The sequence below is a fragment of the Peromyscus californicus genome, unplaced genomic scaffold, assembly GCF_007827085.1.
Source record: "Peromyscus californicus insignis strain IS unplaced genomic scaffold, ASM782708v3 Scaffold_19__1_contigs__length_69161282, whole genome shotgun sequence".
Lineage (NCBI taxonomy): Eukaryota > Metazoa > Chordata > Mammalia > Rodentia > Cricetidae > Peromyscus > Peromyscus californicus.
The window spans coordinates 37,287,841-37,315,553 of record NW_026294491.1 but is presented as its reverse complement, the minus strand read 5'-3'; the positions used below and the strand labels follow the sequence as shown (position 1 = coordinate 37,315,553).

Below are 27,713 nucleotides of genomic sequence, written 5' to 3'. Positions count from 1 at the left end.
GTATAGTCTCATTTTAAATTCTTTTAGCAAAGGGCAGTGACTTGGAACAATGATTCTAAGTTAGAGAAGAAAAAATTTTCAACTCCTAAGACCCCCTGAATTTACTGATAATGTGTCGCAATAATGACCAAAGTTCCTTCCCATGGGATCTATGAGAAATGTCCACATGTATTCCGAAGTCAGTCTGCTTGGTCCAACTAGAGTGCGGGGTGGAGTGTGGAGACCTAAGGCTTTTCCGTACCCTCTGCTGCGATGATGCTGTCATTCACTGCAGTGCCCCTCTGGTTCTTGAGCTTGGGATAGCATCGTAACTTTTCTGATGGTGAGGTAAGGAGATGAGGTATAAACACCCTGACCAGGGAGCCTGGCCCTGCTTTTGACCCTCAGGCTCCCATCTCATCTGGATAGCTGCAGAGGAGACAGAAGCTGAGAATCACCGTTCTTACTGCTCTGCCGAGCATCCTGCTCACTCTGTGCTTGAATGCCTAATGATTTCCCCCCGAGATCATAATCCACCAGTTTTATGACATCCCCAGAGACTGGTGCTTGGCTCGCTGACCATGTAATGAAAAAAGAAACCTGAAGTCTGAAATTCTCAAAACTCCCCTCAGGACCACCACCTTGTTGCCATAACTACAGATTTCACTCTCCCTTGCTAAGCTTGCACCCCCAAAGCTGAGCTGTGAAGGGCGTCTGTAAATGATTGCTGACTTTCTGCAGGCTCCATGGGAGCCTGCTCTAGGAAGTTCAGAGTACAGTTCTGAGATTTTCCTAAGAAATGCAGATTGTTCCCATAGCAAATCCTACAGAATCCACAACTAGAAAGATCCAAAGCCCTCTTTAATCCCCATGGCCTTGACCACCTGGGGTGACTCAGAGGCATGACATCTTTTGAAAGCTGTGAGAACCTGTCATCAGCACTCCTGACAAAACATGGGGCATGTGCCCACACAGCTGGCGGCATGTGTTTGCTTCTCAAAGGCATGGCAAATGAGGAATCTGGAGTCCGTGGATTTTATGAATGATGAATTTGGTGTGCTACTTTATGAAAAAAAACTTTCCTGGATAGGGTTAGGAAAATTCACAAAGGAAAGAGGTCTGAGTGAATTGGGCAAGGTGTGACTGAGAGAGAGAGACCATTTGAATCTAGGCCCTTACGCCAGGTTGTGACTTGGACACGTCGTTTAAGAGGAATGCTGGGTAGGGAGACTTAGAGGGAAACATCTTTGAACTGTAGAAAGTGAAGTCAGAATATATATATAGTGAGTACTTTTGTTCCCAGATAGTATTATCTGGACCAGTTGTTATTCGTGCATTACAACCCATTTTGTCTACAGTTTTCAGATTCCCTCTTAAAGAGGGCAAGAGACATCACACCTTCACCCTGCTAGTGAGTCTTTCTCATGCCACAATGAAACAATCTTTCTGCTCTGCTAACATCTGGATCTGATGGGAAGCTCGTTCCCTAGTACTGTGAACATTCTCTGATAGTGTAAGCCCTCTCATGGGAAGATGGGAGGGGCACCAGTCTGGGCTATGCAGTAATAACACTGTCATCTGAGAAAGAATGACATGCGAACACCAGCCGCCACATCCCCAGACCGCAGCGCAATGCTGAGCGAGGATCCGGAACACGTGTAGGTGTGATGGCCTAAATGAGTCAAAATCTCAGACAGACAGACTGAGGGGTGGAAGGGCAGGTGAGAGAGGACAACAAGGAGGACACCCAGCCAACACTGCAGTGCTCCACAGCAGCTAGCATTCCTAGCAGAGGACATTGCTCAGGAACTCCAGTCACTGGAAGAAATCAAAGGAAGGAGGACACACACACACACACACACACACACACACACACACACACACACACACGCACCACAAATGCCATCGACCAAAAGAAATCCTCTGACTGGTATCTTGTTCCAGAGTAAGAAGTCAACGCTGAAGATCCCTGAGGTGGCAAAGGCCACATGCATGTTGTCACTTTACAGCTAAAGGCTTCCCTCCTCACTGGATGGATCCCAGCACTCACCCACCTCCAGGGTGCTCTTTGTGATCAGGCATAGACGCTGCCCAAGCACCATAAACAGGTTGGGAATGGTTGTTAGCCACTTGTCCGGAGGAAGAGAACTGAGTGGGGGAAACATATCAGCGGAACCCAGGCAGGAAGCGAAGCAATCGTATTCGGTCAGTCCATGCAGAGAAGATTAATGCACGGGCTATATCCAAGTGAGGGTAGTCGGAGTCAGCTAACAGGAAATGCTGGGAAACCTGGAGCCCAGCAGCAGCAAGGGATGGTAGAAACTATGAAACCAAGAAGAGGAAAACCGATGCCCTGATTTTCCTCTCCTTTTCCTTTCTGTTCTCAGTCAGTGCCTCCCATAGCCTGCTGTTCCAGAGCCTGTAAGAGACACAGGGACTGGTCCTGGGTGAGATGTGTCTGGGTACACAGAGCAGGGCCCTCAGAGAAGACGGGCAGAGGGTGTGTATACGAGTAAGTGGGTGGAGGGAGAAGAGCTAGCCCAGAGATGCAGATGTCTTCCTAAAGACATGAGAAACATACATAAAACAGGAAACTGGTATTGGGCCACATGCCAGGCAGTGACACAAAAGGAGCATCGGTGACATCCACATGACAGGTCCCTGAGGGTCAGTCACTTTCAGCATTGGATATTTAAGACGTTTGGGGTTTTTTCTGTCTGTGGTTTTTCACTTTAAGAAGCAGTGGCCGTCTTCATGATAGCCCTTGAAGTTGCTATGAGCAGTGGAGCTGGAGGTCTTGTCAGAGATTGTCTCCTCCAGAGCCCAGAGCTGCCCCTGGTGTCAGGGAGGGGACGGACGGCGGCCATCTTCTGCTTTAGGGCTTCATCCCTGTAACATCCCCCCCCCCCCCGCCTCCCCGAGCATCATAATAGCTGTTTACAAAGTGTCACTAACCAGGATACGCAAAAGACCAGACAACTCCCTCCCTGTGTGTGATCCGCTCAGAAACAGCACCCCGGGAGGGAAGTAGAAGCCGCAGGGAGTTTTGGGGGACCTTCATTTCTCATGCTGTTTCCAAAAGGTACCCCATTCCCTCAGGAGGAGCAAAGACAGCTTCTATTAGAGAAGCCATCCCCCACCTCCCTCTGGTTTTGGAAAGCTAAGTATCCACAGCTGCTGAAAGGGGTTGGGGACAAAAGTCCATCTTATGCATGACGGCAAACTTGCTATTTGAAACAACCTTTGGGAAAAGACTTGACCTCTTCCTAAGGACTAAGGAAATCCTGCTTAGAGCTCATTTCTTTGACGCACTATCTACCTTCTGTTAAACCCACAATTTCCCGGAGAGAGAAATACCACTGAGACTAACACTCCGTGGACACCATCAGTGGACTCCCAGAGCTGGTCAGTTTATCTCTCTTCACTTACAGTTTTCTCTACATTATTTTCTTCATTTTCTCTACAAAGCCTATTTTTAAAAGAATAAAGATCTTGAATGTCCTTAGGGTTGGAGGAAGACCCTGGGAATCTGCCGGGGTGGGGGTGGGGGGAGTGGGGGGGTCAGAGAACACGCCACACTGGCCCTGTCCCATTCACCAAGCCTCCACGTGGAGTTATATTATTTACAAAGACAGTTTGCAAATTTTCTGGTCTCATAATTGGGAACCCTAGAGAGAAGGGTCAAAGCATGCTGGCCTTCCATGCATTATCTTAATTACAGTAGTCACAGACCTCCTTGGCCAAAGGACATGGCAGGGGCTGCTAAGCAAACTGGGGGTGCTGCTAGAGTGATTTTAGGGTTCTGTATGGTAGAGCTCAGTGATTCCAGGGAACAAAAACACTTGGTGATAGTTGTTTTATATATAATTTTGAAATGGAGATTAGTAGTGGTTAAACTGTAGATATGTAGCTACAACTGGTACAGAAGCATGCTATGACTGAATGGGAAAGTTAAAGGGATCAGATATCTGGTAGCTTTACTGTTTCTACCAATCTAATCCCAAGAACATGAATTGGAAAGAAGCAATGGCGTGGTTGGAGGGTGGCATCTCTTGGGATCTTGGCATACATCACCCAGTGACTGAATCTGGAAAAATCAAGTTATTCTCTGGATTTTGAAGGCAAGGCTGAAGCCTCTTCTCCATGGTCGCTGCACTTCTGGCTTCCTCTGTGGACCAGGTTGCCACCCTTCTTCAGGGTCTAAGCTTAGAGATATGTCAGCCAGTATTTCCTGGTCTCTCTGTTTCTTCTGATGTTCTCATCCTGTGGATTTCTTTGTAAAAGTCAATGTTGGGTTTGTATTCCGAGCACGCACCTGGGTGAGGTGAGGCAAGAAGGAGATAGGCTAAGGTGTTCTTTGGAGTGGACTACACAGCATCTCTAAGGCCATCAGCACAGCTCAAAAAGCAGTGTTTTGGGGAAACGTCAAAATTCTGGCTGGAGGAACAGCTTGTCTGACAGTCCTGACGATCTGTCTTTCTACCCTGGGAGGCCCATGTTCTGCTTGTGTGGCACAAACTGTCGTATTGGTGCATGCCCTTGAGATGTGCTTTGCCTTGACGACTCAGTTTGTCAGTCATGCTGAGGTACGGAAACACCGCCGAGGAAGCCCTGTGAGTGCCCTTTCCATAAAATTACATGCTGTGGAACAGACTAGAAAGGAACTCTTGCCAATGGCAAGAGCAGTTGGAAACCTGAACAGTAAATGGGAGTCACCGGTACTTCAGTGTTAGCTGCGTCCCAGAACGATTTGAAGGGAACAATACTTTTAGCGGTTTAGAAAGGCCTCAGTGGCATTTAAAATGAAAGCCAACACTCTCCCGACTGTGGCCCGCCCATTGTTGCTACCCATGTAGGGGAAAGTCTCCACAGAGTGAAAGGCTGATGAACATCAGATGGACTGGCAATCGAGGAACTACAATGGGGAAGAGAAGAGAAAAGAATCTGGTATTTTAGGCAAACCGACTTTCATAGCTCAAACCCATTTTAAAAATGTAAAATAAAAAAAAAAATTCATCCCCGTCCTTCCGGCTGGACCATTAAGAGATTGGGACCCAGAGGTCAAAGAGGTCTAGTTAGATGAGTGCTGGGATAGTCTAACTGTGAACCTCAAGACAGGACTTCAGACATGGATTCTAATGAGCAGCTTGTCACACTGATGAATCCTAAAGTGGAAACGGCCTCTCTGGAATTGCTGGGCGCATGTGACTTTTTTGGAATAGCAGACTGTGGTCTTTCTGGAGGCAGGCAGACTCCTGGGCAGCCAGGTTGATCTGTGATGATCTGTATGAACATTGGTGTTGAGAAGCAGAGAGATCGTGAACTTTACATGAAGGTGGGGTATTTAAGCCATCACTGATTTAACTCAGTATGTTCAGGTCTCTCAGTGTACCCAGTAACTAGAATATTCTACAAGGACGCTTACGGATTTTGACCTGCAGGATGCTGTGGGTAAGAAATCTGTGGAACTCATGTTCTCAGTTCCAGCCCTGAAAATATGAGCAACACATTGGTCTCCATGTCCTGGTACACACAAGGCTTAGCTATCTCCTAGAGTGCAGAAGTCGATCTTTCCAGACAGAAACACGAAGCTAAAGGATGGTTGAGAGCATGCGGTATTTCTAGAAAGGTCAAGAGATGCTGCCTGTTCACACAGCCAGCTACGCAGCGTTTGGAAATGTATTGTCTGTTTTCTGGTGCAGACCCACCCTCCTGAGGCCTTTTTCATACTGCAGAAGGTTATCCTGAACTTCCTATGAGGCTTTAGGTTTTTCTTCTGAATGAAAGCCTAGGAATAAGGAGGTAGCATCCACCACTGATGTTACCAATGCTTCTGGTGATGCTGGACCATTGGTAGACTGATTAGATCAGTGAATGTACAGCTTCCAAAGAAGGAGTGTGGGTGGGACACAAAATCTGGTTAGATGGGACTATCATAACAAATGAGCAGTGTGCATTGTACATTTTGGATCACACCTTTGGAGACTACAGGAAACACTAATCTAAGGATTAGATTATATCCCACAGGCCACTGAAGAGACCTTAACCCTTAGTTCACTGATTGCCCATAGCTGAAGATCCATGTCTGAATTTTTATCTCTGAAGAAGCAGACCATATGTTTACTCCTTTTAGTGAATCCCCAAGGCGTCAGCAAACAGATTGCAATGACCAATGACTGCAAACGACCCACTGGCACAGCACTGAGGAGATGAGCCACTTAACTAACTGAACCCAAACTGTTCTGAATGTGTCAGGACTCAGGAACTGCCTAAGGTTTATTTATATGCTTATGGTCATCTCCATCATGCATTGGAGACCTCCCAAAGCGAGAGCCTGCGGGTGAACTCATAAAGTATCGTGCTGCATACTTTCTTCGTGATAAAATTATAGCACAGCAAATTCACAGCTACGGTTTTATGGCTCCGCACTGCAGAAGACAGCCTCAAAACACTAGAGAAAAAACCACTTTCTGTTTAACAGTTTGTGTCCTGAAGAAGGTGGCATTTGACGGTCTGTAAAGAGGAGAACCTGCAGAATGATTTTGATGGGCACTCTAATAATTACTAAGTTGATGAATGACAAAGGAAAAAGAATACCCCAGGATAGAAGGCCCCAACTTCTGCAGCATAGAAATTTGGAGGTGGGAAAGGGCTATTAGGTTCATGTTTTGGTTTAAAAGTAGATCCAGGGTTAAGGATGTGGCTCAGTATAGACCCAGAAACTTCTATGCATATTCTCTCACTCCCTCATATGCAAAACATTGTGATTGAAGTTATATAGAGCAAGCCAGAAACAAATGGCCACCTATTTTTACCTTCCCCCTGCCAAAAAAAAAAAAAGCAAATTTGTGGGAGTATGATTTACATGTCATGAAATTCACCTATTTCATTTCAGTGTTTTTCAACAAAACTGACCTAGTTGGATTTCTGTTACTGTGATAAAATGCTTTATTTCAGTTCACAGTCCCAGCGTACCGTCCATCGCTGCAAGGGAGTCACAGTGGTGGGAACTCCCAACAGCTAGACTCACATCACACCCACGGTCAAGAGCAGAGAGAAACGAGTGCATTCACGCTCACTTGCTTGTTTGCCTGTCGCTCAGCTCCGTCCTCCCACTTTTACACACACAGTTCAGGATCCAGTGCCTAGGGGATGGTGCTGCCCACAGTGGGCTGGGTCTTCCCAAATCAACTAACTCAATCAACCATGACAATTCCCCCTCCTCTCCCACACACATACATGTCCAAAAGCCAACCCATTGTAGAAGGTCTCCCCAGTTGAGACTCTCTTCCTAGATTCCAGGTTGGGTCAAGTTGACAGTTAAAGCCACATATCACATTTTCCAGCCATCATCTTAAAATCTGATCACACCTTCAGCTCCAGGTGATTATTAATCAACTTCTAGCTCTGTAAATTAGCTTTCTCTGTGTATTTCATATGTAAGTGCCTGTATACAATCTTATTGTATACCACATTATGTTTATCACCTTTCCAGCTACTAGACACTTGAATACCTTTTTATCATCATGAATAATGCTGATATCAGTACTTGTAAGTCTTTGCATGGTTATAAGATTCCATTTATATTAGCAAAATGCCTATTTATCAGCCATATGGTAAGTTTACTGTATCAATTTTTCCCTCCAAGTAAGAATTTTAATTGGCCACAATTATTAACCTTTTAATGGACTCTTAATACTATTCCTTTGATCCGTATGATTCTCCATACCTTAATGCTACACTTTCTTCATTATTGTAGGTTATAGTAAGTTTTGAAATAAAAAAGTAGAAAATGTCCAAATTATTTGTTTGCAAAATTGTTTTGGATTTGGGGCTGGGAGATAGTTCAGTGGTTAAGAGCATGTACTACTATTGCAAAGGACTTGAATTCAATTCCTACTACCCACAACAGGTGGCTCACAACTGCCTGTAACTTCAGCTCCGGGGGATTTGAGACCTTCTTCTGGCCTCTGTGGATACCTACACCCATACGCACATACCACTGCGAGCTCTCTCTCTCTCTCTCTCTCTCTCTCTCTCTCTCTCTCTCTCTCTCTCTCTCTCTCTCTCTCTCTCACACACACACACACACACACACACACACACAGGCACATAATTAAAAAATGTAAAGCTTCTTTTTGACATTTGTAAGATAATGTTACTAGTTTCTTCTTGTAGTAGATATAGCTAAGACATTCACTCCATAACTCATATGACACCATCTGGAAATAAGAAAGCTGTCTTTTCCTCTGTCCTTTCTGAAATTCCCTGAAAGTGGCTATGCCCCTGTAAGGTTGTCACTGAGTTGGGCCAGAAAGGAGTTATTTGGTTCAGAAGATGGACACTGTTCCTTCTTAAAACTCTATTTTCTCTCTGTCATTTGTTAGTTTGTCTCCAAGTATACTGGCCTTTCCTCTGATAAGAGAGTTCTATTACTAAGTAGATACAATGTTTGTATATTCTATTTTATCTCTAAAATTTCCACTTATATCATGTAGCATTAACAGTTTATATGTTTCTGTTGTTTTTAAAAAAAAGTTGTCATCGGGCGGTGGTGGCGCACGCCTTTAATCCCAGCACTTGGGAGGCAGAGCCAGGCAGATCTCTGTGAGTTCGAGGCCAGTCTGGACTACCAAGTGAGTTCCAGGAAAGGCGCAAAGCTACACAGAGAAACCCTGTCTCGAAAAACCAAAAAAAAAAAAAAAAAAAAAAGTTGTCGTTTAAGAGTATTTACACTTGCCTCATGGGCTATGGTTACAATTGCTGGTTTTAAGTCTTTATTCATCATTTTAACACCTAGGTCATCTCAGTATTGGGACCTACTGGTTGCCTTTTACCTGAAGACTTGCCCACAGTTTATTGTTTACTTATGTTACATTTTTATTGTATAATGGACATTTTGAACATTGGGCTTCAAGATTTTGTTTTTAAACTCTTTGTTGAAGGCTGAACATTTTTACTAAAACTTGGTTACCCTTTTACTTCTATGGGCACTTTCTTCTTCTCTGAACCTTTAGAAGTGGTTCTCACATCAGTTCAGTTTCAAAAACCTGATATACCCTCTGGGTTGCCCTCACTCACATCACTGGAGGCTTAGTCTGGTGCTCTGGGTCCTGGGCAATGACGTACATTTTAGTTTAATCTCAGAGCATTTGCCACGTTTTTCTTTCCTGCACATGTGCACTTCATGGGTGAGCCCAGCTTCCCCTCTGGAACTGACCGCCTGATCTTTAATCTTAACATAACACTTCATATGGCAACAAGTGACGTCATGTAGCGATGATGCTGACGATAATGGTCCTCCACTTTCTGTGCCAATCTCACTCCTCAGAAGCAGCATCCGTGAAAGGTGGGCTTTTAGTTCTTGGGTTCAAACTTGCTTGTTCCTCTAAGTCATGACTCTTCATGTTTACACAATAACTTTCATTCTACTTTATGATAATATCGGTCTCGTTATTCCCTTCTCCTACCTGCATTCTGCGATATTTTATTTTAATGTGCTAAAGCCTATATTTCTGGATGTGTCAGATTTCTTCTTTAGTTCCTGACTCCACATGGTAGTTCCCTCTGTGCCAGGGCTTTGTCTCTCTGCTTATATATTATTATAAATTATATGTATATTTATTATATGTATCTAAATCTATATATTTTAGAATGGAAGAACTGGATAACTGATTGATAAAAAGGAAACTATATGTTATATAAATTATGTATTATAAACAATATATACATTATTATATATTATATAGCCATATAATTGTAATTATATGTAATATATATTTTTTAGTTTAGAATGAAATAATATAGATATATATATATATGTAGAGAGAGAGACAGAAAGATAGAGAGCCAAAGTTAGCCTTATGAAAAGGACGTTCTTGAGTTAATATAGGACAGAGGTGTCCCGGATGAGTATGTGGCACACATGTGACGACTGTAAGTCTCTTTCTCTTCATGATTTGACTGTCTGCATTACCTTTTGCTCATCACTTCTTCCTGTTGGTCTTTTTCAGGAGCAGAAATTACAAGGGTGTCCAACAAAGAGGGTCAGATCAAGGAGAGTTGATCCCCTGAGAGGTCAGAAGGTCATCGCCAGATGTGAGGAGAACGGCTTCTATTTTCCAGGTACATTTTTCAGACATCGCTAAGCGGCCTGGTTACTGGGGAGCAGAGGTTTCCACCCGAGCTTTCCATAGAGCACTGATGTTTCATGAGCTTGACTAAAGATATTCTGCTTCTCAAATAAAAAAAGAGTTCCTTCTCCCCATAGATGAGGCAAAAGAATAGTAGAAAATGGTATTTCTTTTCATCTCTCATTTGTACAGTGAACACATTTCTGTTATAACCTGCTATGCTGCATATGTGTGTAATATTCTGAACACACCAGTCTACATCTATTTATTTGTGAGGGGAGGGGTGGGCACAGGTGCCATGGCATGTGTCTGGGGGGAGGCGGTAGGGGCCCAGAGGACAACTTGCAAGAATAGTTTTCTGCGTCTACCATATGGGTTCCGGGGATCAAACTCTGGTCATCAGTCTTGGCCACAAGCACCTTCATCTCCCAAGCCATCTCACCAGCCCTGGAAGTGCCTGTGTAATACAATGAACAAATACATGAATGTTCTTGTCTTCAGGGTAGTTGTTTCTAAGGGATATTAGGGGAGCCTCCAAATAAACAGTAAGAGCACATAACACGTTAGATATAGTACGGTAAGGGGGAAACCAAGCCACAAAGAGAATTGAGTGTGTCACAGAGAAGTGCAATTCTAAACACTGTGCTTAAGAAAAGGCTCCTGAGGGATATGACATTGATACGGACATAAAAGAAGAGATGCCACCGGGTGGCAGTGGCACACACCTTTAATCCCAGCACTTGGGAGGCAGAGCCAGGCAGATCTCTGTCAGTTCGAGGCCAGCCTGGTCTACAGAGTGAGATCCACGGCAGGCACCAAAACTACACAGAGAAACCCTGTCTCAAAAAAATAAAAAGAAAAATAAAAGAAGAGATGCCATCGTTAGATTATCTGGAAGGAAGGCTCAAGGCTGGGATGCAAGGGACGAATTTCAGGAAAAGCGGACAGACTAGCACAGTTGATTTGAGAGGTGTTCCCAAGACATCCCTCAGGATGTGGTTTTGAAGGAACCAGCTCGGTCCGTTCAGCAGGGAATGACAGTGTAAAGGGGGCTTCATAGACAGTGAGAACAGTATCTGGCAAGAGCTAGAGGTGACTAAAGATCCTGTGTCTGGAGACAGAAAAGCACCACTGGCTGGGACCAGGAACACAAGAGAACAGTGGGAACCAATAAAGCTGTCTTAGTCAGGGTTTCTATTGCTGCAGTGAAACACCATGACCAAAAGCAAGTTGAGGAGGAAAGGGTTGATTTGCCTTACACTTCTACTTTACTGTTAATGATTTAAGGAAGTCAGGACAGAAACTCAAACAGGGCAGGGACCCACAGGCAGGAGCTGATGCAGAGGCCACAGAGGAGTGTTGCTGACTGGCTTGCTCTTCCTGGCTTGTTCACCCTGCTTTCTTATAGCACCCAGGACTACCAGCTCAGAGGTGGCCCCGCCCACAATGGGCTGGACCCTCCCACATCAATCACTAGTTAGGAAAATGCCCTACAAGCTTGCCTACAGCCTCATCTTATGGAGGCATTTTCTCAACTGAGGCTCCTTCCTCTCTGATAACTCTAGCTTGTGTCAAGTTGAGATAAAATCTAGGCAGCATAAAAAGCTTTTCAGGGAGGTTAGTATGGGGTCACTCCCAGCAGGTACTTTTAAGGAGTTTGCCCTTGCTCTCAGGGCATTGGAAAGTCACATTTAAAGTTGGGAGAAAGGCTGGAGAGATGACTCAGTGGCATGGATGGAAAGATGTGGATATGTGCTTAGGGTACGAACTACAGGTGCCTGTGAGATGCGCAACAGAAAATATTAGAGAAGCCATTGGAGTCTGGGGTCTGGAAAGGGACTCTGGATACAGAGTCTGGAGACATCGACATAAGGATTGTCACTGAAACATGGGCAGGGTCAACAGGCAACAGATGACTGGAGAAAACCTAGAGACCCCTATAAGAAACAAAAAAATTCAAGTGCTGAAACCGAGCCATTCATGAAATTTAATTAGCTAATCTCTCTAGGTAGTGAAAAATAACTTCAGCAAAACATTTGGCTTCCGGTCAGCATGTGAATAGAACTATTGACTAAGATGTCTTCTTTGCTATCTGGCAAACGAACTTGGAGCTGATTGGATGAAAGGAAATGCAGAGTCAGGCATTTGAAATAGCTCCTGTGTGGAAGCATCAAAGTGCTGCACTGGGGTGCTGGGCTGGGTGGGGGTGGGAAGCTTCCCTCCCTTGGGGCGGAGAGGGGATCACAGGAGGCCCCTTCTAGTGAGAATCTTGAGTTTCTGAATGTAAGCCCTGGAGAGGATCCTGTGTGAATCTGCCTTGTAAGCGGAATGTAGGACTGCATTCCAGATGGATGGTTTACGGACTAGGGTCTGATTGCTGGCCAGGACTCCAGGGGAATGAAGACTGGCTCAGACTTCCCCAGGATCTCCGCTGTGTGGGCCCAGGCTGGGGGACAGAGAGACAGGGTTAACGGCACAGCCACCTAAAGTACCTGAGATCGTACGGCAATTTGTCCTTAAATGTGTAATGGGAGCCAGCGAGTATCCTCATAACTGCCTGTGAGCTGCCTAATCAAAACATTTCAATTTGCAGCTGTGATTGAATTCCAGTAAGTCGACGTGGAGGAAATGAACACTTGAATTTAGTTACAGAACCCGTAATTTTGATCCGCGGCTAGTCAATAAACATTCACGCCACCCAATTAAATGGCAGTCTGTGGAGTTGGTCCGTGGGGAAAGCACTTGCCATGGAAGCACGAGGACCAGAGTTGAGGTCCCCAGAGCTGACGCTGAGTCAGCCGCAACAGCGCGTGTCTGGAATGCCAGCATCCCCCAGGGAGACAAGAGACATAGAGGAGAATTCCCAGAAGCCCGTGGGGCCGCGACCCTGGCATCCACAGTGGTGAACAAGAGGTTCTCAAACAAGGAATAAGGGGAAGACCGGACACCCGAGGTTGTCCTCTGACCTCTACATGTGTACCAAGGCATGTGTGCACCTGTACTCACACATACAAACGCAGCGCACGGGAGAGCTGGACGGACATAGATTCTCTGCCTTTTCCCACCCTTCAAAGTCAAGGGATCGTTTTTAAATTGGAGACTGTAACTTCTCCTGCAGAGTCAGTTTTCCTTAAAAAAAAAAATTAAACTTGTAGAAAAGTTACAAGAAAAATGGAGGAGAAAAAAAAAAAAAAGAAAAATGGAGAATTCTTAAATTCCCTTTATCCAGATTTACTAATTTTTAACATTTTGTCCCATTTTATTATCTGTGAGTCTTTTACTTTTTCACATTTTCACTTTCCCTTCCTGCACACAGACACACACACACACACACACACACACACACACACACACACACACACCTTTTCTGAACTATCAAAAGATTAGAGGTTAGATAGCACTCATCACACATCACAACTCTCTTTCTCAAAAATGCAGGTACTCTCCTGATGGAACCACAATAAAAATGACCTTCAGGGAAGCTGACGTCACTGTGCACCTTCATGGGTGTTCCGCCTTTGTTACTTACCTGCCAATGCCTTGTGCTTTTTCTTTAGTGCAGATTTAATTGAGAGTCACGTGTTACGTTTGATTAACATATACCCTTACTGTTTGGTTGTTGTTTTTTTTTTTTTTGGTTTTTCGAGACAGGGTTTCTCTGTGTAGCTTTGCGCCTCTCCTGGAACTCACTTGGTAGCCCAGGCTGGCCTCGAACTCACAGAGATCCGCCTGGCTCTGCCTCCCAAGTGCTGGGATTAAAGGCGTGCGCCACCACCGGCCGGCCGGTTGTTGTTTTTTATAAATAGGGTCTCACTATGTAGTTCTGAGTGGCTTAGAACTTGCTGTGTAGCCCAGGCTGGCCTCAAACTCACAGAGATCCACCTGCCTCTGCTTCCCAAGTGCTGGGATTAAAGGTGTGCACCACGACACAAAGCTCCTTAATCTAGAATTTTTATTTAACCTCTTCTGTAAACTTTCATGATGTTAAAATTAAAAGTAAGGGTAATTACAGGATGGCCTTACTTGGTTTTGTTTAGCTTAGACTCAATACATACATTCTTGCCCAGAAGACAACCTTGGTGATGTCACTCAGGTGTTATCCTGTCCAGAGGCACATGATGTCCATTTGTCCTCCTTAAAGATGGTAACTTGGACCATATGGTTGGCATGAGTTTGTAATTTCTCCTCTTAAAAAAAAAAAAAAAGGCCGGGCGGTGGTGGCGCACGCCTTTAATCCCAGCACTCGGGAGGCAGAGCCAGGCGGATCTCTGTGAGTTCGAGGCCAGCCTGGTCTCCAAAGTGAGTTCCAGGAAAGGCACAAAGCTACACAGGGAAACCCTGTCTCGAAAAAACCAAAAAAAAAAAAAAAAAAAAGGAAAAAAAAAAAGCCAAATAGGTTTTTTTTTTAATTTTATAATCAATTTAATTTTACATATCATCCATGGATTCCTCTGTCCCCTCTCCTCCCACCCATTCCCCTCCCTCCCCCCAATACACCCCCCATTCCCACTTCCTCCAAGGCAAGGACTCCCCTGGGGATTCAGCTCAGCCTGGTAGATTCAGTTGAGGCAGGTCTAGTCCCCTCCTCCCTTCACCTAGGCTGAGCAAAGTGTCTCAGCATAGGCCCTAGGTTCCAAAAAGCCAGCTCATGCACTAAGGACAGGTCCCAGTCCCACTACCTGGGGGCCTCCTAAACAGTTCAAGCTAATCAACTGTCTCACTTATCCAGAGGGCCTGATCCAGTTCCATGGGGGCTCCTCAGCTATTGGTTCATAGTTCATGTGTTTCCACTAGTTTGGCTATTTGTCCCTGTGCTTTTTCCAATCGTGGTCTCAATATCTCTTGCTCATATAATCCCTCCTCTCACTCGCCGATTGGATTCCTGGAGCTCCATCTGGGGCTTGGCCGTGGATCTCTGCATCTGCTTCCATCAGTCACTGGATGAGAGTTCTATCATGACAGGGTGTTCGGCCATCCGATCACCAGAGTAGGTCAGTTCAGGCTTTCTCTCGACCATTTCCAGTAGTCTATTGTGGAGGTATCTTTGTGGATTTCTGGGGACCTCTCTAGCACTTTGCTTCTTCTTATTATTCCCTTGGGGTCTTCACTTATCATGGTATCTCTTTCCTTGTTCTCCCACTCTGTTCCTGATCCAGCTGGGATCTCCCGTTCCCCTAAGCTCTTTCTCCCCCGACCCTTGCCCTTCAACATGTAGAAGGCTGCAAATAGATCCATATCTGTTGCCATGCACAAAACTTAAGTTCAAGTGGATCAAAGACCTCAATATAAATCTAGCTACTCTGAACCTGATAGAAGAGAAAGTAGGAAGTAGTCTTAAACGAATTGGCATAGGAGATCACTTCCTAAATATAACACCAGTAGCACAGACACTGAGAGAAACAGTTAATAAATGAGACCTCTTGAAACTGAGAAGCTTTTGTGGAGCAGAGGACATGGTCAATAAGACAAAGCGACAGCCTACAGAATGGGAAAAGATCTTCACCAACCCCACATCTGACAGAGGGCTGATATCCAGAATATATAAAGAACTCAAGAAATTAGACATCAAAATGCCCAACAGTCCAATTAAGAAATGGGCTATAGAGCTAAACAGAGAATTCTCAACAGAGGAAGCTCAAATGGCTGAAAGACATTTAAGGAATTGCTCAACATCCCTAATTATCAGGGAAATGCAAATCAAAACGACTCTGAGATACCACCTTACACCTGTCAGAATGGCTGTGATCAAAAACACTGAAGACAGCTTATGCTGGAGAGGATGTGGAGCAAGGGGAACTCTCCTCCACTGTTGATGGGAGTGCAAACTTGTACAGCCACTTTGGAAATCAATATGGCACTTTCTTAGAAAATTGGGCATCAATCTTCCCCAAAACCCAGCTATACCCCTCTTGGGCATATACCCAAGGAATGTTCAATCATACCACAAGGGCACATGCTCAGCTATGTTCATAGCAGCATTGTTTGTAATAGCCAGAACCTGGAAACAACCTAGATACCCTTCAACTGAAGAATGGATAAATAAAATGTGGTACATATACACAATGGAGTACTACTCAGCAGAGAAAAACAATGACATCATGAGGTTTGCAGGAAAATGGATGGATCTAGAAAAAAATCATCCTGAGTGAGGTAACCCAGACTCAGAAAGACAAACATGTTATGTACTCACTCATAGGTGGATACTAGATGTAAAGCAAAGGATGACCAGACTGCTACTCACAACTCCAGGGAGGCTACCTAGTAAAGAGGACCCTAAGAAAGACACAGGGATCGCCCAATGACAGAGAAATGGATGAGATCTACATGAGCAAACTGGATGTGTGTGTGGGGGTTAATGAAGGCCAAATAGGTTTTAATAGACAATTTATTGGTGGCTCTTTCTGGTGACTGTTGGTCTAAACCTCCTAGTCCTTCCTCATGAAAAGGTCTGATTTAAATGCCATCAGTCAGCAGAAAGGCAGCGTTGCAGTATTGAGTTGGGTGCCCATTGCCTGAAAACATGTCCACACTGGTGCACACTCAGCCTGGCTGGCTGTTACTGTTAGCCTCGGGATCATAACAGGGACTCCCATGTAGCCATATCTATCCCATGAGTCGAAGAGGAAAATGACTACTTCCTACAGGTTGGAAGTGGCCAGCTGATGTGTGGCCTGTCCTGTCCAGATGTTGACAGGCAAGGAGGAAGACTCATTTCAAACATGATGAGATCATTACTTATGGAAACTGGGTCATTCTTCCAATGACAGAAAAGAGTTTTTCACCAGGGAATTCATAGTGTTTTCTGCCCTGTGTCGTAAGTACAAGTTACGATGGGAAAAAATAAGCAAGGAAGGGTGGCAGGATACTCCTCTAAATGTTTCTAGCCAGCTAACACCAAGCTTTTATTCACCTGAATTCCCTCTCCTGTATTAACTGCTTGCCTGCAGTCACTCAGCTTGCCGGCACCTCAGCTGCCCTGTCTTTCCACACAGGATTTGAAAGGATTAGACTGCTGGTAAGACTGTTGTGACAATGGTCTGGGGCCACACACTACACTTGGTTAACTGCAGGTGCTTACCTTAAATGTACATGTCCTTGTGTTCAGTCCTCAGCACAACAATATGCAAAAGTGAAGAATATAAAATTGGCCAGACATGGTGGCACATGCCTTTAATCCCAATGCTTGAGAAGCAGAGGCTAGCCTGGTCTACATAGATAGTTGTAGGCCAGCCAGAGCTACAAAATGAGACCCTGTTTCTAAATAAATAAAATTATAAAAATTGAAAAATATGTGTAACGTTCTCTTTACGTATAATGAAAAGACAAACTGCTTGTGGCTGCTTTTTTTTTTCCTTCCATTTTTTTTTTAGGAAAGCCATGGGGTATGTTCAGCCTGGTGATCTTTTCATTTATCTAATATCAAATGAAAAGGTGATTGAGGTGGGCATTTATATTTCCTCTTTACTCTCACAATTTAACAGTGCCTACACTCAGTCTCTTTAGAAGGACACGGGACTAGAATAAATAGATAAGATTTGGTTGTGTGTGTGTGTGTGTATGGGGGTGGTGCCCAGTAGGAAGCTGTTCCTAGAACAGTCAGCAGGATGGGATACTGCTGGTGCTGAATGAGTGGGCTCTCCTTCACCTCTGAAACCAGAACATTTTATTCCTCCGCTTTGTGTTCAGCCCCAGAAGGCATCGGACTATATCCGACTTTCCCCCTGCAGGGATCAAAGGGGTGTGCTGATTTAAACAGGCCTGTGCTTTGACTCAGCACAGACCATGGGGTGGAGCAGAACTGCTGCTGTCATCGTGTTTTGTTTCTTTTGATCCTTCCAGGGGTTGTGAAGAAATGTGTGAGCCCCACTCACGCGCTGGTAGACTTCAGGTATGGAGAAACCACGATTGTGCCCATCTCCTTCATCACACCCGTTGGGGGTGCCATGCCCTGCCCACAACTTCAGGTACCTACTCTCTGATCCCTTCTGGGACCCTTGATACAACTGGTTCTCAACCTGTGGGTCAGAACCCCTTTGGGGGCAAACTATCCTTTCATAAGTGTCACCTAAGACCATCGGAAAACACGTTTATGTTATGATTCATAACAGTAGCAAAATTACAGTTATGAAGTAGCAACGAAAATAATTTTAAGGTTGGTGGTCACCACAGCATGAGGAACTGTATTAAAGAGTCACAGAATTAGGAAGGTTGAGAACCACTGCTTTATACTGTCCACAGGGTTTTGGATTACAGAGGATGGCAAAGGCCCCTATGTGGCCCTCTTGGACTCCTGTAGGGAGCTTGTCTGGGCAGGAAGAACAGCAGCCAGTTTCTAGTCCCTATCACTTGGCAATGTCTCTGCTTGTGACTGATGTGCCAACTCCCTCTTAATGTAGCCATCCACCGTGTCTAGTGGCTTATCTAATGTCTTGTGACACTTGTCGTGAGGGGGAAGGAAACCGTGGGGCTACCAGTGTTCCTGGAGCTTTCACTGCAGAAGGCTGCGTTATGTTATGTGTATCAAGGACAGAACTAGTGATTTCTGTGACCTTGTAGTCAGCTGCTGCCAACCTGTGATGTCATAATGCAGTTACTCCGAGTGTGCCTTCCACGAATGAGACAGATGAATACGTTCTCATCTGATTATAAATGAATCGGGCTCTACACCATGCCCAGTTCATCTGCCTGCCACTGTCTTAACACCAAGACACGGGAGGGCAAGGCCCAAAAGGAAAGCCTTTCAAAGCCTCAGTCCTGCTGTTTCCTGCGTGGTGCAAGCCAGGGAGGGACCGTGTGGGTTATCCTTGGTCTGTTCCTTCTTCCTGGATCAGACCCACAGCACACCTCCCGCACTTTCCTCCTGGTGACTGACAGGTACACGGCAGCCTCACTGTGTCCTTTTGCAAAATCATCTATACCTCTGTGTAACCCTCACCATGGATTCCATGTCTGTGCTGGGACTGACATTCTTTTCCTGTGTCTGGGGGACAGCCCTTCTAACACTGGGGACACGGTCCCCATCTCTTTATATCAAACACCCTGGACACTCCTTCAGCCCCAGTCTTTATTTCTACTGATCTCTGGAAGTTTCAGAACCCTAACCATCTTGCTGACTCTCAGTTGCCAAACTCCTACCAAAACTGGGTTTTCCAAAGTGCTCACAAAATTGCAGGTGTGGCCCAATAAACTCAGAGAATTCTGGAACCCTTTCTTGTCTGATTTTTTTTCAAAGCTGTATATCAGAATTTTATCACCAGTACCTACCAGTCATCAGGGATTATTGTGAAACAAGCTTATATTAAATTATGTGTGAGCTCTGCAAGCAAATTATTTGCTGTGGACTGTGCTTTCTTCTACAGGTTGGGGATTATGTGTTTGCCAAAATCGTGACAAACAAAGGATTTGACTTCTATGTCCCCGCCATCGTCATAGCCCTTCCAGATCAGAGTGTGCCTTCAGAAAAATTCTATACAGTGTTGAAGTGTAACAACCGCCGAGTAAGTGTCCACCCAGAAAAGGGCTTTCCCCCTGGGCTGAGGATGGCTGAGACCTGAGGGGACGCAGCTGTCTGCTCCTCCTACTCAGGCATCCCTTGTGGTTTGGACTCTACTCGTGCTGAGAGCACTGTGGTCTCCTTGCTTCTATGGGAGGATCATTTGTCTTGCCTTGTCACACTGCAGTTGACAGCTGGACAGGCTCACTCTGAGCTCACTCTCTCTCTCTCTCTCTCTCTCTGTATGTATGTATGTATGTATGTATGTATGTATGTACGTGTCTGTATGCATGGTCAGGTGTGTGTGGAAGCCAGGGCTAAATCTGGAGCGCACACATTCAGCTGGTCTAGCTAGCCAGGGATCCTGTCTGGGATCACAGATGGGCTGCCGTGCGTACGCCCGCAACGTTTACGTGGGTTCTAGGGGTCCAGACTCCACTCCTGTTTGCACAACAATCTCTTTATCCCCTGAGACACCTCCCCAGTCTCAGTACCACGCTGTGTGTGTGACTTCTTGTTCCTGCCTGTGCTCCTATGCAAGCCCTTAGACACAGGCACCTCCTGGGCCTTTCTCAGTCTTGTCCTCCCCTGCTACCTCATGGTCTGTCTGTTGGATGAGCATTCCCAGTGTGTAGTGCTGCTTGAGAATGTCTGCATGGGAAGAAACAAGCCAGGGACGTGTGAAATGGTGGTCCTGAGGCATGCCTCGGGGACAGGGGGAGGGTACATAGCAGATGGTCTGAGGTCCCTCAAGAAAGGCCTCAAATTCCAGGGAGTGACTTTGTTGTTGACCCTCAGGGCAGGAAGTCCCTGGGGGCCAGAATGCTATAGTCAGGGGAAAGGACATTGAAGATTCTCATAAAGATTCTGGGAAACCTCACAAGGGAAAGCAGGACTTTCAGCGACAGGGTCATGGTCACAGCTATCTAAAAAAGAGATGGTTGAGGCTGAAACCAAGATAGAAGTGTGTGTGTGTGTGTACATGTGTGACTAACCTGAGCAGGCCTTGCAGTTGATCTAGAATTTAGATGAATGACAGAGGAATTAGCAATGACTTTTATTCAGCAAAGATTTATAAGTCAAAGTGAACTTAACCCACTCTCTTGAGTGGCACCCCAAACGGGGGTAATGACTAGTAGCTAACGATAGCAGCTTGAGCTGGAATAAAATTGTTCATGAATTGGGGACTTTCTGGGTTCAAATGACGTGACCTCTTTTGGTGTGATTACAGGAGTTTTGCCCTCGGAGTGCACTTATAAAGATCAGCCAAAACAAGTATGCTCTCTCTTGCTCCCAGATAAAAGCATCCCCAGTTGAGAAGGACCGAGCTGTGTGAGTACACCCAACCTCTACCTCTTAAATATCAACTCATATCTTTGCATCTTTATTCCCTCGCTGAGATCTACACCTTCTGAGTAGTAGGGGAGGGGAGGAGAGATGGAAGGCTCAGTTCTGCGATCATTAGTCAGTCAACCTCCTACCACTGAATGCCGTTGGTCATTCCATCTGGTTCTAATCTCAGAGTCAACATTATTTTCACTGGCCCTTCATAAAAACATTCAATCCTGCCATGAAAAAGGAGTGATTATGCCATTCAAGACCTTCTAATTAAACTTCACTTGGGAGCTGTCCCCTAACTGTCCCTTCCATATAGGGAGGTGGAAGTGAGGTACTGAAGTGGCTTACCAGATGAGCGTGTTGGTGGGTGATTTGGGATTCCCAGGGTCTACACAGTGAAGTTACTGAGAGATGTGCAGGCAGACTGGCCCAGGGTCAATAAGAAAGACTTGAGGTGGAAGAGCAGACAGAACTCAAGTCCGTGGTGCCAGCAAGGGCAAGGCTGACGTCACAGCACCATGACCTTGGAGTTAAAGGCACATAAAGAAGAAGCAAATGTGAGGTTTGAGCAAGGGTTGTGATGAGGGGATCCAGGAAACACCTTCCGGTTCTACAGAGTGAACATGTTGTTCGGGGTGTGAACCTTTTATTCTGTGCATAGCCTTTGGCCTTCATTCATCTTCATTACGGAAATGAAATGCTTTGTATTCCCCAGTTTGGGGCATGTGGGACTCCTAACCTTTCTCTGTGATGTCAAAAAATATCAGTGTCTCTCATCCTATTAAAAACTGATCTACGTCTGCCAGTTCTGGAGGCCCATTCCTCCATGCCCTGGGTCCTTACTCTGTGGGTGACCACTGCATCCTACAATACTCTCTCCTTAGCTTCCCCCGTGAAACCTTCACCTCAGAGGAAAAAACAAGTTTCCCTTGAATTTACCCACAGAGTGTGTATATATGTGACTGTGCATATTTCCTCCCTCCCTCCCTCCCTCCCTATCTGTCCCTGCCCCCTCCCCCGTAACTGTAGTGTGATCTAACTCACACTTCACTTCTCACCAGTCTCTTCTGCAGACTTGGATAACCTTGTCTCCATTCAGTTCCCTCCCTAAATGTGGACATCAGTTTTCCCTAGCCCCCTTACCAGGAAGGGATTCCACAGAGCCCAACTGGGACCTCACACATGCCCCAGCCCGCAGGCTTTGCCCACCCTGACCCTGCTTGCTCTCGGGATGGCACCAGGCTTCTGAACCTGCCTTCTCAAGCCTGCCATGGCTCCCTGGGTCTTCTCTCTGCCTTATTTGTATGAACACCATTGCTTCCATGATGCCACTTACACCAAGGACCCTGTGTCTCTTTCTCTAACCCAGTCTGTGGCTCTGCATCAGAGTTACAACCCCCGAGAATGGACCTACAGTGAGTCCTTATGAAAGCTGTGTGGGTGTATGTAATGGGCAACTGCAGTAGATAGCTACAATGGAAAGGACATTTTGGAAACTGAGTCATAGATCCATAACCTGCCCCACTAGGGGCTGTAGGTCTCAGATGAGATTGTTGATGGCTATGCTTGGCACAGTGTAGGTATTCTGCGTGATAGGATTGGCATTACTCCCAAATGCCCACTGAACTGTGTGTGTGTGTGTGTGTGTGTGTGTGTGTGTGTGTGTGTGTGTGTGTGTAGGTGCCCATGCATGTGCACATGGAGACCACAAGAGGGTGTTGGGCCTCTTCCTCTGTCACTTTCCACTTAATTTTACAGGCAGAATCTCTCACTGGCTGACCAGTGAGCTCCCAGGATCCCCAGTCTCCACTCCTCAACACTAGGGTTGCAGGCACATGTACCTATGCCCAACTTTTACGTAGTGGTCGGGAGTTTGAACTCAAGTCTTTTCACAACAAGCCACTCCCCCAGCTTCCCACTGACTATTTCCACCTGACACTACAGGAGTTCCAATTCAATCTACGCAGACTGAACTCAGTCCCCACACCTGTTCCCAACCCGGGACTCCTTGTCTCAGCTCCTCTTCCTTCCATGGAATTGTCCAAGTGGACATCTGCCAGTCATTCACCACAGCCCATCTGCCTTCAAGTCGTTGTGATCCAGGCTTGGAGATCGTTTTTTTTTTAGCTCTGTTGTAGCTCAGTGCTTTGGGCAGAAGCTCCAAGTTGCTCTCATCTAGGCCTGCCCCCAAACCCAGGCATGTTCATTCCCTGGGGGGGCTCAACTGATTGATTTTGTTAGAGTGCAAAAGGTTCTTGTATCATCTCCCTTACTTAAAAACCCTCAGATCTCACCCCCATCTGGGTCCCTCTTATCCTATTTTAACCTCTAATTAGTGTGGTGTTGCCTGTCTCCCTAGTCTCTCTTGTTCCCAGTCACTTCTAACCAACCCTCCAGGGCATACTAACTACTTCCCAACACCACGCTTTCTTAGGTCTCCGTGCTTTGCATAAACTGGGTGTTACTTTCTTAGAACACTATTCCTTAGCCGCCTGGGAAATCCAAGATTGGACTCAAACATTCCCAGTACCATGAAGTGTCCTGGTACCTAGCTAGCTTCTTGCATGTACTAAGGTGACCATGTCACATCTTGTGTAGATTTTCATTCTGGAAAATTTCCCTTGTGCTAGCCTGTCTCAGTCCACTTTCTGTTGCTATAACAAAATGCCTGAGGCTAAGAACTTTTCAAAGGAAGAAAGATGTTTATAGTTCAATTTTGAAGGTTGAAAGTCCAAGGTCAAGTAAGTCCATCCATTTGGCCTCTGGTGAGGGCCTTTCTGGTCCTATCAGAACATAGCGGATAGTATCCTATGAGTAAAGGGTCGAAACATGGTAAGATGAGGAAACTAGAGGGGCTAGACTTGCTCTTGTCTGTCAACTTGCTCACCCCAGGAAAACCCAATAATCTCTTAAAGGGGCCAGTCCCCAGTGACCTAATTGTCTCCTACTGGGTCTCACCTTTTAAAGGACCCATCACCTCTCCACATGGCCACACTGAAGACCAACCCTATAGCATATGAACCTTTGGAGATAAATATCTTTAAATTCTAGTCCATGATAAAAGAATATGACTATTAGTCTAGGTATTGACTATTTTCACTGAACGCAACATTATCATTAATCATTTTTTAATTAAAATTCATTTCTTTCTGTATGAAGGAAAAGCTTTCGTTTTGCACATTCCCTAGGCCTCATTTAAATTTCTTAGTTACTAATTATCTACTCTCTCCTCTAGGGCTCACACAGGAGATATATTCATTGACTCTCTAATTCCCTTTTTTTATTTATTTTTTTGTCTCACTCTCAATGCTTTCCTAGGAGCAACAAACTATGTTTCCTTTTCCTAAACAGGAACCATCTTCAATCTGCTAATTCCAGAGCAGAATCGGTCTCCGCTTCTATAACCAGGGCTGAATACAAGAGTGGAATGTAGCTGTTTTCTAGTCTCTCCCTTCTTTTAGGTCTTCCACTGGTACCTAATTCACACTTACCTCATGTACCATCTCCTTTTGGATGTCTGTAATAAATCCTCGGGCCTTTATACCAAGGAGGCCGTTATTGAGAATCCTGATTCCTCATGTTCATGTCCCTGTGTCATTCAAGAAATGTACCACAGGCACATTAGTTTCAACGAAACATTAGTTTCTGGTATTGACTCAGTTGTGCCTATCAAATTCAGGGGTGATCAGCCAGGGCCCTTCACCTCCAGACACCTGGGTAGACCAACATGTACAACATGCTGGCCTCTGTCATCTCATCCTCTTCTCTTCCTTCTTGAGGCCTCCAGCTGTGACTAACAGAGCATTTCCTGCAGAAAGATCCTTCTCCTAGTCCTTGATGGAGGGTATAACCAGTGAAAGATAGGAAGGAGACTATTCAGAGGAACACTAAGATCAAACCTAACTGACTAGAGTTTGTGCAGTATTCCATTTTCAACCCGTGCTTGACAGCTAAGGGACTCTTGGAGACTGGCTTGCAAAATACGTCACCATGTTAACAAAAGTCCAGCTCTCAAGGGACCATGCCAGCATCCCGTTGTTTGCCTCAGGAGACGTGTGACATGGGTCCTGGCTGCTTCTTTCCTCGTGTGCCACCCACTAAGAGCGTGTCTTCTGAGGGGACCCACCTTCTCTTCCTTCCCTCTTCCTCTCTGTGTCCCCAAGCTTCCCTCTATGTTCTATGGCTTCATACATGCTCTTTCCGAGTGAAAATAGTCTCTCACTAGTCTAGAACATTCATCTCAAGAAAACATGTCATTTCTCTCACGTGATCCCAGGAGCTCTTAAGAAGCAAGCAGAACAGTAGGAATTCCCCACCACCACAACCCCCTATCCGGCATCCTCTGCCCTCACCCAGGCAGGAATTTCCCTGGCTACCTCTTTGGGGGTCCTGTTCCTTCCTGTCAGAGGGCTGTGGTCTCTGTTTGCTGCAGGGGAAGGCAGAGCCTGGTGGGTTTGATGTTCTGGCGTCTAGTTTTCTCCCTGGAGGGAAATCACCTCAGCCAGGTGGTGTCACAAAGCTATCTCCAGACTGGGGTGTCTGGCAGGTCTGAGCAGAATCCACATACCTGGTGCCCCGTAGCAAACCTCTCTAGCAGAGCTGGAGTCTACCTGCCCACTTGACAGAGCAAGGCCAGGGCAAGTCAGTCCTCTAGAAAGATGTTCTCTTGAGAGGGTGTGTGATTTCTTAATTGGAATAACAATAATAGCAACAGTAGTGACAACATTCCAAACGTGGGATTGTAGGAAAGCCACATAGGACTAGTCCTTTTCTTTGGGCTCCAGAAAAATCCATCTTATGGGAAGGAAAAATCAGGCACCCAAGGGGAAGGGATCGTCTTCCCTCCCTGCTTGATTGCCACTGTGTGGTCCTAGGGACATTGTCCTGTGTGAGACTGCCCAAGAGAAGACTTTCCCAGGCCTTGGAGGTGGTTTGTTTGAGTCTGTGGTCAGCTCACTATTCCCTGCTGCACACATTAGCCTCCCACTGTCTCTCCTTGGAGCAGCCTGGTGACTTCCCATGGATTCAGGCACATGTTTCCGTGGGAGGGGCGATTCCCAAGTGACTTAGCCTCCTTCCTGGATGGTGCGGAACAGCCTCACACTGCCTTCTCAGCAGCAGGGTAATGAACTCATTGACTGAAACATCAAGGGCCAGCGCCACTTCTGACATCGCAGGGACATGTCACTTCCCTCACTCTGATGTAATCTCTCCGGACAATGCTTCCTTCCCTGGGAGGGAGCTGGGCATTTGAAATTAGTGAGTTAGGACATCTCATCATTTCTTCATCCCTGCAGACGAGAGCCCCATTTTCTATCCTGGAGCCAAGCCTTGAAAAATGAGCAGTACAGCCAAAACCTCTGCCTGTGCATGTCCTATGTTCGTCCATAGGACAGAGGCCATTTCCTACTTTCAAGAGAACGCTAAGGTGTCCTCAAGAGTCACAGAGACTCTGAGACCCTCTCAATCTTCAGCTCCTTAAGCTGTCAATTCAGAGGCCTTCTTATTCTCCCTGAGACATCTGTCTGGTGCCTATTCCAGAGCAAAAGAGACACTTGGAACAATGTAGAAAAGAGGCCTCTGGGGGCCAGCAAGAGAACCAGGATATTGGCAAATCTTGATCATGACTTCTCAGCACTTTCTCTTAGGAAGTGGGACCAGAACCTTCTAAAGAGCCAGTTAAGACACGGTGCCTGGCTTCTCATTCTACCCCACTGTGCACGCTTTGATCCTGTTTAGTGGATTGCAGTTTGGGCATCCCTAATCCAAAAATCCAAAATCCAGCATGCTCACTTAGTTGGGGTTTTATTGCTCTGAAGAGACACCATGACCAAGAAAATTCTTACGAAGGAAAACATTCCATTGAAAGTGGCTTACAGTTCAGACATCTAGTCCATGATCATCATGGCGGGAAGACACAGTGCTGGAGAGGTAGCTGAGAGTTCTACACCTGGATCAACAGGCAGCAGGAAGTAAATGTTACAGTAGATCTGGCTGGAGCATTTTAGACCTCAAAGCCCCTTTGTGACTCACTTCCTCCAATAACACCACACCTACTCCAACAAGTCACACCTCATAGTGCTAGTCCCTATGAGCCTATAGGGCCATTTCATTCAAACTACCACACTCAGAAATTCAAGCCTTTTTTCAAACAAACCTGATGTCACGAGCAGAAAGCTTCACACCTAACTCAGGTGTTAGGCTACAGTCACAATTCAGAGCCACCAAAGACACAGTATACATTAGCTTACACAGGATGCACAAAGGTGTGTGAGAAACAGACTGAACTTCATTGTTCAGACTTGGGTTCCCTCTGCAAGGCGTCTCATTACTTATACACAAATAATCCAAAATCTGGAACACTTCTGGTTCCAAGTATTTTGGATAAGGGACGTTTAACCTTGTATTCAACCAAATCTATAACCTCTAAAATAATTAATCCATCACCTAGTTTAATGCTTCTTTAGTGTGAAACTGAACAAAAGAAAGTCATTGAATGGGTCACGTCCAATCATGGTTATGGCTTATGTCCATGAGGTCATGACAGCCCTTCCCATCTCCATAGTGGTTGCGGCCAAGAAGCAGAGTAAGGTGTAGGGGGAGGCCAGGGGTAGGAGCTTGCACATCAGCCCCATGTGGAGGATGCACCCTTGTAGACTGAGGCAAGCCAGTCTCCAGCCCGATGATCTTCTGGCCTCCTTGGGCAGTGCACACACACAGAGCGCACTTAAATACATGCAGGCAAAACACTCAAAAAATAAAAATAAATG

General features: G+C 45.6%; 1 protein-coding gene across 1 annotated transcript in view; it reads left to right on the top strand.

Annotated features, from left to right (window-relative positions):
• The window catches only part of Vwa3b (von Willebrand factor A domain containing 3B), a 187,850-nt gene that overhangs the window by 156,242 nt on the left and 3,895 nt on the right, over nucleotides 1-27,713 (top strand). The window contains exons 22-25 of the mRNA XM_052745145.1: nucleotides 9,993-10,104; nucleotides 17,952-18,076; nucleotides 19,472-19,609; nucleotides 20,837-20,937. Of these exons, the coding sequence (XP_052601105.1) occupies nucleotides 9,993-10,104; nucleotides 17,952-18,076; nucleotides 19,472-19,609; nucleotides 20,837-20,937 (476 nt within the window). The remainder of the gene's footprint in view (nucleotides 1-9,992; nucleotides 10,105-17,951; nucleotides 18,077-19,471; nucleotides 19,610-20,836; nucleotides 20,938-27,713) is intronic.